This window comes from Apostichopus japonicus, chromosome 12, assembly GCF_037975245.1.
Source record: "Apostichopus japonicus isolate 1M-3 chromosome 12, ASM3797524v1, whole genome shotgun sequence".
NCBI lineage: Eukaryota > Metazoa > Echinodermata > Holothuroidea > Aspidochirotida > Stichopodidae > Apostichopus > Apostichopus japonicus.
Genome location: NC_092572.1, coordinates 1013153 through 1025202, shown reverse-complemented (window position 1 = coordinate 1025202; position 12050 = coordinate 1013153). Strand labels below are relative to the sequence as shown.

Here is a 12050-nt window from a genome sequence, read left to right as displayed (position 1 = left end):
GTTGTTGGCCCCAAATAGGGATACATCTATGCTAGTGCTGATAGTCGACTGTTTACTTTGTAGTCGATTAATCGCATAGCTCTTCTCGCGATTACTGTGATTACTCGATTACGGTTATTAGGTCATCACTGTCACTTTTACATTGCAGAAATACAGTCAAAACAAATCTTTTCCATGGTGCAGTCTTAATTTGTTCTTTCGTATCTTAAAGTGTGGTGTTTAAATCATGTTAAAACTGTGAACAAGTTTCAATTTATAACATTTCTTAAAAACATTCATAGTAAATCAAAAACTTTCGAATTACTCTACGAGGCTACTACAACTACTAGCAATAATAAAAGCAAATGTGCAACAACGAATAGATGTAGCACGTTGTAGCGGTGTGATGATTAGTATGCAATAGTTTTTTGTAGAAGGACGTTCAACGTTCTAGGCTAGGCTCTAGCCTAGCAAGAAAGCAGGCACATTGAAATTAAACTACACCGCAATCAACACACTTGATCTGACATCTGATAACTGTGACCCAGGCCAATAATGAAGTTATTGCAAACATATATATGAAGAAATGACAAATACTGTACTTTGGCAATCTTGAAAGATTATAACTTACAAATTTGTGATTAGACTCAATGATCAAACATTGCTAGGACTGAATGTTGCACTGCAGAACAAGCGTATTAAGTACTATAACCTGAACAGGGGCTTGACGATTTTTAACACATGCATCACAGTGCTAGTGTAGCAATGTGAGAACCAGGTATACTTTTGCGATATTTGCTGACACAGTGCTTTAGTGTGTTTTTGATAGGTTCTAGGCTATTATTCAAAAGCAGTGTATGTGTAAAGTGCTAGTTTGTAGTTCAGTAATGGCAACTTACATTTTGAGCGTGATGAATCGAACTTCCAAAGTGTAAGATTACTTCGCAACTATATACTGGCGATTAATGGATTATGACTATCAGCACTAACCTATGTTCTGTAACAGCCTACAGTACTAGATCTAGATAACACTATATGTACAGTACGCAGTGCATTTGTGTGGAGACTTATTACTGTAGTTCAGTTTGGGTCAATCCTTACAGCTTAGTACTCTTCCCCATGTCTGTTAGGTAACATCCAACTACTGCACTCACATACATTGAAAATTATTGTTGAAATAACTTTCTACTGTAGGTACTGCTTCAATGAATTACAAACTAACTGCAGAGTAACTAACACACAGTACTTGAATAGTAATAGTTGAAACTCTAAGTGACCAGAAACAACAGAAATATGCCACAAGGATGATAAAGTGAGCACCAAAGCTCTACTTAGTTCACATTCACAACACATTGTACACAAGCATAACAGGAGTTAGAGTAATTAGATTATGAATACCCACTGTATGTACTTGCATAACAGGAGTAAGAGTAATTAGATTATGAATACCCACTGTATGTACTTGCATAACAGGAGTAAGAGTAATTAGTACATGTATTTATATTGTATGTACAAGCTAAACAGGAGTAAGAGTAATTAGTATGTGTACTGTATGTATTCACATTGTACACAAGCATAACAGGAGTAAGACTTAATTAATGCATGTACTGTACTGTATACACACTGTACACAAGCATAACAGGAGTAGGAGTAATTAGTACATGTATAACCATATTGTATGTACAAGCTTAACAGGAGTAAGAGTAATTAGTATGTGTACTGTATGTATTCACATTGTACACAAGCATAACAGGAGTAAGACTTAATTAATGCATGTACTGTACTGTATACACACTGTACACAAGCATAACAGGAGTAGGAGTAATTAGTACATGTATAACCATATTGTATGTACAAGCTTAACAGGAGTAAGAGTAATTAGTATGTGTACTGTATGTATTCACATTGTACACAAGCATAACAGGAGTAAGACTTAATTAATGCATGTACTGTACTGTATACACATTGTACACAAGCATAACAGGAGTAGGAGTAATTAGTACATGTATAACCATATTGTATGTACAAACTTAACAGGAGTAAGAGTAATTAGTATGTGTACTGTATGTATTCACATTGTACACAAGCATAACAGGAGTAAGACTTAATTAATGCATGTACTGTACTATACACATTGTACACAAGCATAACAGGAGTAGGAGTAATTAGTACATGTATAACCATATTGTATGTACAAGCTTAACAGGAGTAAGAGTAATTAGTACATGTATAACCATATTGTATGTACAAGCATAACATGAGTAAGAGTAATTAGTATGTGTACTGTATGCATATTGTACACTTGTAGATACAACAGTCCAGTAAGAGCAATTAGTGCATGTACTGTACTGTATGTACATACACATATTGTACACAATTAGTACATGCATGCATACTGTACACATTGTACACAAGCATAACAGGAGTAAGAGTAATTAGTACCCAGTTATACACTGTACATACTGTCTTGGAGAGGAGACAACTGTACCACACAATTTAACATCACACACTGTACATGACATGCTATATGAGAAAACCATAAAAGTGTTACGTATTATGTTAACATGAGCAGCAACACTGCATAAGCTCAGCTAAGCTTCTATAATTCCTGAAATCCACTTGATTATTTCCCAAAATAGGCTGATTTCATTAGACGCATACTTGAAAACTAAAAACTTGAAACACTGTGCTGTGTTTTGGAAATTTACAATTGGTATTCAACTACACCTACAGGCTGTATACAAAACCTTACCATACCATCCACAGATATATATTTGTTTGGTTGATTTCTTCTCTTTGTCAGCTTGTTTCCCAATGTGACATGATAATCCACATTTCATAGGTTTCCATGCAACTTACTCTTCAAATATAATGTTTGAGCATGGCAAAATTTCCAATCAATCAAATGTTGAATTTTTGCAGCCTGGACTATTGAAAATAATGTTTGAACTACACCCTGACAAATTTGTCCCAAACACCATCATATTCTCAATAACTTTGATTTATCACCAAAGAAATGCTTGTACCTAAAGCCCACACATTCAGCTATTACTTGCCCATAATGCTGATCCATGTACTCCAGACTTGAATTATTTAAGCTTATCCCGGTTTACATGGTTATAATTTGGATGGGAAAGGACACAACTGTGAATGAGGAGTCCTAGATTAATTACTGTGCAACAGCAGAGACAGTGAATTGAATTCTGAACCAGAACTCAACAAACAAATAGATCTATGCAAGAACTTCTGGAATGAATGCACAGTACACTGGTATGTGTGGTACTTAGTGCACAGTACACTGGTATGTGTGGTACTTAGTGCACAGTACACTGGTATGTGTGGTACTTAGTGCACAGTACACTGGTATGTGTGGTACTTAGTGCACAGTACACTGGTATGTGTGGTACTTAGTGCACAGTACACTGGTATGTGTGGTACTTAGTGCACAGTACACTGGTATGTGTGGTACTTAGTGCACAGTACACTGGTATGTGTGGTACTTAGTTCACAGTACACTGGTATGTGTGGTACTTAGTTCACAGTACACTGGTATGTGTGGTACTTACTGTAGTGCACAGTACACTGGTATGTGTGGTACTTAGTGCACAGTACACTGGTATGTGGGGTACTTAGTGCACAGTACACTGGTATGTGTGGTACTTAGTTCACAGTACACTGGTATGTGTGGTACTTAGTGCACAGTACACTGGTATGTGTGGTACTTAGTGCACAGTACACTGGTATGTGTGGTACTTAGTTCACAGTACACTGGTATGTGTGGTACTTAGTTCACAGTACACTGGTATGTGTGGTACTTAGTGCACAGTACACTGGTATGTGGGGTACTTAGTGCACAGTACACTGGTATGTGTGGTACTTAGTTCACAGTACACTGGTATGTGTGGTACTTAGTGCACAGTACACTGGTATGTGGGGTACTTAGTGCACAGTACACTGGTATGTGTGGTACTTAGTGCACAGTACACTGGTATGTGTGGTACTTAGTGCACAGTACACTGGTAGGTGTGGTACTTAGTGCACAGTACACTGGTAGGTGTGGTACTTAGTGCACAGTACACTGGTATGTGTGGTACTTAGTTCACAGTACACTGGTATGTGTGGTACTTACAGTAGTGCACAGTAAACTGGTATGTGTGGTACTTAGTGCACAGTCAGGTTGGGCGATACATCGAAAATAATTATTATCGCGATAATTTTTTTCAAGACGATATTTTTTGAGGATTGAACAAATGACAATAATTTCTTGTGAAAGAAATTTGAAATAATTGAGGAAAAAAATGCGAATATCCTTTCTCCGTTTTAAGTGTTAATGTTATTCTAGCATTCCATGGTTAAGAAAGTTGAAAAAGAAATAAAGTTTATGAACTTCATTTACTGACTTTTGAACTTCGTAAAAAACCCGTCCTTTACAACATTGACTGTATAGAGGAAAAAACTCTGAAAGTCAGTAGAGAAATTACCAATTGTGTACGAACAGTAAGTTGGTAAACTTTTCAAATTTTACGAAAGATCGAGCAAAATACTTTTGAAAAATTCACGCGAAACTGGCATATCGTGCTAAATGCAACTAATGTCATGTAAACAAGGCTCTAGTACACCCATTTATGAATAAACCATAGGACCATATTTGGTGTTAAGCGGGGGGAAAAGAAAGTATTTTCTAGAATTTCCAAAAAAAAAACGAAAAATTAATATCCTACCTTAGTTTAGTGTATAGTAAATAGCCTAACCACTTCGTCGGTTACGGATCTCACGTAACAACAAAAACACAACTAATTGTATTTTGCGAAGTTGACGTTTTCTACAAGGACATGGAAACAATATTTAGCATTTAAAATCATGCCAAGTGGCCTAAAAGATGGGATTACAAGGTTTACTTTCACAAAGATGGCCATACTGTAGCTATTGAGGCCTTGATATCGTGCTATGTCTGTATGGTATAGACTGTGCCTCGTGTATCATGGGGGATAGATTGTTTTGTTCATGCGGAGGAGTCGGTTGGCTTGAGGTGTGTTATACTTAAATTAATGTTACGGGAATATTTACCTACTTTTCTTGAACGTCTAAGATAATATTTCTCATAACTTTACCGATCCTTTACTGACCGACCTAATTAATTCTAGAATGGAGCCAAAATAGTTTACTCCATGAAAAGTTTTTGGGAAACGTGCCAAAAATGTTAACAAACAGGTGTTAGACAGGGGGGTCGTTTGGCAAGGTACCTGTGAAAATTCGCATCACATGTAGCCTACCGTGATATTTTAGTAGGGATAAACACTGCAGTTGTAAACTGATGTACGTATAGTGCACGCTGTTCATTGTTAGGCAGTCTAGAAACGGGGCTTTGCCGAACGTAATTTGTTTCATAATATCGACAGTTTTGCAAGTTAAATTTTTTAAAGATTGTAAGACAAATTAAATCTCTTTTCATTTTATCACATAATATAGCTACTCTTACTTGTCATTTTAAAATTTTCATCAGTTTCCTGACAATTTAAATTCAAAAAGTTGTCAGTTTTTATAATCCTCAACTGCGAATTTTTTATCGCCAGACACACAAAAATACTAAACATTTTCCAGGGGCCTTCGCCCCTGGACCCCACACAAGGGGTTCCACCCCTTGACACCACCGGGCCCTAAGGCAGGCCCCTGGACCCCACGACACTATGCACGCACGCAACAGGGCTTGGTGTGTTCGCTGCGCGAAAACACCGGTGGGAAATCGGCAGCTGTTTTTAGTGTGTTCCCGAACACACTAAAAACAACAAGGAAAAATTATCGTAATTATCGAAATATCGCGATAATTTTTGAAGTATTTATAGTGACGTTAAAAAGCAAATATCGCCCAACCCTAGTGCACAGTACGTACTGGATAACTTTGATGGTAGGCAACGTGTACAGTATGCATGGAGCTTCCAATATGAGAAGACATGTGTACTGTAATGCAGATAAGTCAATCCATGTTAGATAGTTATTGTGTGTGGGGCTAATGCTCCACTACACAGAGAAGTAAAACTTCCTTTGAACTACAACCCATAAGGCCACCACCGACAATTTCAAAGCAAGCAACCATATTTCCACTTCCTCTCTCATCCCTCATAAATCACTCAACATTCTGAGGATGCCACTGTCAGTGACTCGGTTTTTAAAACCTGCCAGCACTGCCCAGACATTAAAAATAAAACTATTTATTAGGAATGATAGCATCTTGAAAATCTGAGGTATGAATGATGATCAGTATGTTGCACAGCATATGAGGCTGCAGACCAGGCTTTGACATTGTCGTACTATACCAGTACACAGTACATTCCTTGGTTAGGCACGTAGCAGCTAGAACCATCAGGCCATACATCATACTATTACCAATACCTGCATACAGTAGCTGCCTAGATGCTGAAATGGTACAAGTTTGGGCAAGTGAGGTGACCCTATCCTTCTCAGGAGTTGAGTACATCCACTCATGTCCCATTTGAAGTCATGGGCCCTGCTTTTTTTCTGGTCATGGGCCCTCCTTTTTTCTGGTCATGGGCCCTCCTTTTTTCTGGTTTTGGTTTAGTTATGACCTGCACTGCATGCATGATAGTGAGTCAAATACAGAAGTACTTCAACTCCACTATTTAACTAATCTTAGATTCAAAGGATCTTTTACATTCAAAATGCTTCATGATGTCTACAAAGCGTAGCGGGGCAAAATCTGTGTTGTTTTACTCCATATACCATCAAAGATTGGAGTGCGTCACTGCGCAACCTTATTCTGGTATCCTGTTTATTAACAATTTATCTTTCTCTACACATATTGATAAGATTTGCTCTAGGACCAGCAGAATCCTTGGCTTCCTTAATAGGAATTTTCGCTCTTGCCCACCAGAATTACGTAAATTGGCCTATATATGTCTATGTGTCGTTCTACTCTTGCATATGCAGCTCAGATTTGGGACCCTTATCAGGTCTCAGACCAAGATAAAATAGAAAAAAATCAAAGGAAGGCAGCACGCTTTGTAACTTGTGATTTCCGTAGGCAATCCAGCGTCACTGAGATTTTGAAGACTTTGAAGTGGAACCCTTCACTGAAAGAAGGAAAAGGGCCAGACTGATGCTATTTTACCAAATTATTAATGGCCTAATTGCAGTCCCAAACAAGACTAATCCCTTCTTGAAACCAGGGAGGCCTGGCCGCTATACACAAATTCCACATAAATCATTGTGCTTTTCAGTATAGTTTCTGTCCTAGGACTATAAAAGACTGGAATTCACAATCCTTGGCTGGTAAAGGGAGCCCTAGTCTTGAGGTGTTTAAGACAAGATTGCCCACGCATTGTTATTAGCACTGCTGGGCTGCGCACCAACATCCTCGTTGTGATATCCGAGAGGGGTTTTAACGAGTATCTACCAGTTCTAAGCAGAAGCAGAAGCAGAAAATCTAACAGTTTGAATTACCAACCAATTAAATGCAACCTGTGCATCATATGACGATATGCAGAAGTTTATAGAATTACACTATCGACATATCAGCAAATAAATACCAAAGTTCCTCAAGTTTAGCACATTATAAATGCAAAGTTTAGCCTGTGTTATTTAGAAATGTACTTACTGAATCAATCATGAAATGTTGGTCCTCATCTAGTGTATTGTTGAACACTTAACACAAAAGCTTTCTATTGACATCAATTCTCCCACATGTCAACAAATGAACAGTCTTCTACCATTGTTAGCATATATCTTATGATGGAGCCTAACCACATCAGCAGTTATGTGCTTCAGGTTTCAAATATTGTTACCAAATGGCAGATGATCATGAAAATGTATCTTCTAATCACACATACTGTATGCTGCACATAACTATATTGTCACTGCTTCATGGATCTTAAGAATCACTAAAACTGGTCCCTACCAAGGTTCCAGACTTTGTAAGCTTGTGAACATAACATATGCATAGGCGTAGGAGACCAATTTGATATTGGGGGGCTGTAACGACTTGCCCGAAAAACGTAACCAAAATTTTTCGTGCACTCCGCGCGTTCAAGATTTTAATGTGCATATCATGCATTCATCAGTTATTACATCGCCTGCCAATAACATACAATCATTTGCCGTGTTATAACCCTTCCATATTGGTAAGAATTATTCGGGAAGTTGGTAAAATAATCATGATAATAAATAATATAAGTTTAACCATTGAAAAAAACACATTGCAAATGATATTTCTTTCAGTAGGTGCCCGAAAAATTCTCAGCATGTTGCCCGAATTTTCCAAAAATATTTGGTTGGGGGGCTGCAGCCCCCCAATCCCCCCCACACCTCCTACGCCTATGAACATATGTAGTTACTTAGAGCTATTCTGTATGTACAGCAGGCACATGTATTCATAATTAGTAGCATTCTACATAGAAAACACACTAGTTTTAATGTCTATAACGTCAAAGTTACATCAAAATGATTTGCAAATGACACTGGCTTATTCTTATGCTACAGGATGTAGAGCATAGCTAGTACCTGCTGTTGTGGAAGCATGTTGCTATTAAAGATCTATGCTACGACATTATTTCTTTACAAAGTGGCTATTCTTACGACTGTTCGTAAGAATAATTTCCGACTATGCATGCGCAGTTGCTATTTTTATGACAGGAGAACTTTTTTTTACGACCAGGAGTAACAATATTTTCCGGTTAGGGTTAGTGTTAGGGTTAGGATTGGGGTTTAGGGTTAAAGTTAGGGTTACCCCTACTACATGCGCAGTTGCTTTATTTACTTTAATGCATTCTTACGGCTATTCTTACAACTGTTCGTAAGAATAATTTCCGACTACGCATGCGCAGTTGCTATTTTTATGACAGGAGAACTTTTTTTTACGACCAGGAGTAACAATAATTTCCGGTTAGGGTTAGTGTTAGGGTTCGGATTGGGGTTTAGGGTTAAACTTAGGGTTAGGGTTATCCCTACTACATGCGCAGTTGCTTTATTTACTTTAATGCGCTTGAATTCGCCTTTGTCGTAAGAATAGTTTATAAATAATTGTTACGACTAGTCGTAAGAATAGCCACGGCCATTTCTTTAATCTTTCTGCTATTTGAACCAACCGGGTGCACTTACTTTTAATCTCCCCATAGTCTCAATTTGGGGTTATGTCTCCTAGCAGGATTGTTACGAACGCAGGATTCTGCGTCCGGGAAGCAATGTTTTGGCCAGGGACGCAAAATCTTCAAATTGCTTGCGGACGCAAACTTTTTTTTGAGAAACAAACCCCAAGTATATACACACTCACAACTACTGTAGGTCAACGGAAAACATAACAAAACTGTCAAAACACATTTTGGAACACACATCATTTCTTTTCAAAAACCACAACTTCTTCTAACAAGAAGCAAAAGTTCTCCTACACCAACTGATCATTGAATTTGTTTGAAAATAAATATACAATCAACCGCAAGGTACAGGGTTAACAACGCCCCATTACGGAGATTTTCATGCTAAAAATAGACAATGATGCTTTCCCAAAATTCCCGTGATTTGATTGGTTATAAGTCCCCATCCATTGTCTGTGAAAATTCTTGCACCTGTAGTGCTCAGTGAACACGGAGTATGTTGTTTAACAACAATTACTTGCAACTTAACTTTCCCACGTATAGAGATAGTGAAGTGCTTTGCGGTACAGGCTATCATGTGTGTTCACTCCAATATCATAACGTTAGGCCTTGTCACATACAGTACGTATTGACAACGAAGAGGCTTCGTAATATTTGAATCATTGTTTTGATCAGAAAATGTTAATGAGTGGAGACATTCTATGAATTTTGTGGGAAGCTAACATCTCTGATCCTGAACAGGATATTTCAGCTCACAGTATGTTTCTTCTCTCTGTATTAATAGAACTTTGCTAATGTAAAATGTGCATTCTTACCATCAGTAGTTTCTGTTGCAAAAATTTTTCACGGTCCAGTTAACCACGTGCTTCAGTAAATGTTATTTTGGCGCAACATTCGTGTGTAAACTACTGTACTTTAGAACATCGAACTGTTTTTTTTTTAAATCTACATTGCGTAAAAAAATATTCACATAGACTTACTGTAATTTTAGTATAGATGATTGCTTGCAAAGAGCCAGGATAAATGTTGGATCAGATTTTAAGGATTTGCGCATGTGTAGTTGAAAATAAAGCTCGAACAGGCATGTACATGCAGAAGTACAGTGAACTGGAATTTAGCAAGAGATATGCACACTGTAGGTACTGGGATTTTTGAAGAGTTGTTTGTTGGAATCGCTGCTAAGTCAAAGCACAGATCTACTATGGAGTTGGCGAGTAGGGAAGTAGAGGGACGGATGAAGGGGGGCTGGGGGCTGGGGGTAAAAATGGGTTGAAACGGGAGGGTGATCGAAAGGAGGGGCGCCCCCGGCCGCCCCTGAAAAATAGCGAAGTTAAGGCACTGAGCATTTCTGCCCTATATATCGTGTATAACTTTCACAAAGTATAGGCTGTGATACTACACTAGTAGTAGTAACAGTAGGTCATACAATAAACGTATTTTGGTTTTTGATTGGGACGCAAGTTTTTTTACGGGACGCAAACTCGGGGGCTTGCGTCCCTGGGACGCAAACTTTTTTTCACTAATAACATTACTGCCTAGTGACACAAATACTCAAATCCAAATTTTTACCAGAGCCTAAAGATGAAAGGGCTAGGAAGATGAGCGCACAACATTAGAGGATTTGAATCTATATTGAAAACATGACAGTACATCTTATGTGTCCTTACCATATACACCTCCTGTACAACTAAGTTTGACGTTTTGCTATAGGCAAAATGTATACCGTGGTATTGATCACTTTGCTAAAGTAGGCTAGGCCGTCACGTCTGTAGGTCTAGGCCTAGCGGATTGTGAACAAGACCTGTGCTACTGTAGGTATAGCCTCTGTACATGTTACTAATCTTATGAAGTGGCAATGTTAAGTATATAGGCCTAGGCCTAGGCTAGACCTATATCTGAACAACACTCACAACACAGTCACATAGCCTCAGGTGCTTAGGGCTGCATGCTAGGAAATGCATAATTGTAACATACAGTCACAATCTTACACTACGTTGGCGTAACTAAACCAGGAACTAGACAGTTTGCCAAAGAAGGCTAGGCTTACATTTACGCTATTTTGTAATATTACCATGCTAGTGATATTGCCTATGGGTCTATGCTGGGCCTGGCACTCTCGCCACCATCAACTTACACACGGTGCTTTGGGAAACCCATCCCCATTAACAATTCGAGGGGTGTCATCGATAGTCGGGTACTGGACTTTCGCCGCGAAGCTGGCGCTCGTGCAAACGGGTTCCCCGGACTTTGCGCCATACTCCTTTCTCTCTGTGCACGTCTGACTGTAGGCCAAACCTTGCACTATGTAAAGTTAGGTTATGTTCTTCCGACTTCTGTAATTCTGCTACCTCGTACGTACATTACATTTACATGTAAAGTTGCACAGCCCTACTCAACACATCCATGTGTATCGTACGTATATACAGCGCGTACGTACATGCATCAGCAAAACAGTGTTTATGTAGCCGTCACCCACACAAGAAACGGGGTCGACCAGCCTACTGAATATCCAATACCTGTGTGACCTGTGACCGGGAAACACCTTCGTGATGAGTCATCGAGAAAAACTTTCAACCAATCGTGAAGGTCAACGAACTTTAGGTAATGATAGAAATTATTATTCAAAGTACCGTGCATTATACAAATTGAGAGCTGAGAAGCCGACGGAATAAGAGACCAGCTGTCCGAATCAATAATCGTTCTTGAAGTAGAGAAATTGCTTGTTGCATTGCTACATCAATAGAAACAATCGTACACATTTCTGCCAATTAGGCATGGTTTTCAAGCCACTGAAATGTTATCGTTGAAGTGTAAGGAAATTCCCTGTTGATGTGTCGACGAGTGAGACAGAAACCAAGTAAGCCAAAAGTTCCGAGCGTGTTCTATGGAAAGCTTACAAAATATTGCAATGACGTATTGTGTTTGTGTGCAAAGTAGAACATAAAGTTACGTAAACATTTAAAATCA

The 12050-nt window shown here is 38.6% G+C and overlaps 1 protein-coding gene across 1 annotated transcript in view; it reads right to left on the bottom strand.

The window, feature by feature from the left end:
* The window catches only part of LOC139976758 (ubiquitin-associated and SH3 domain-containing protein B-like), a 53939-nt gene extending 42407 nt beyond the window's left edge, over nt 1-11532 (bottom strand). The window contains exon 1 of the mRNA XM_071985490.1: nt 11218-11532. Within this exon, the coding sequence (XP_071841591.1) occupies nt 11218-11339 (122 nt within the window). The 5' untranslated portion in view covers nt 11340-11532. The remainder of the gene's footprint in view (nt 1-11217) is intronic.
* Between the last annotated feature and the right edge of the window lie 518 nt (nt 11533-12050).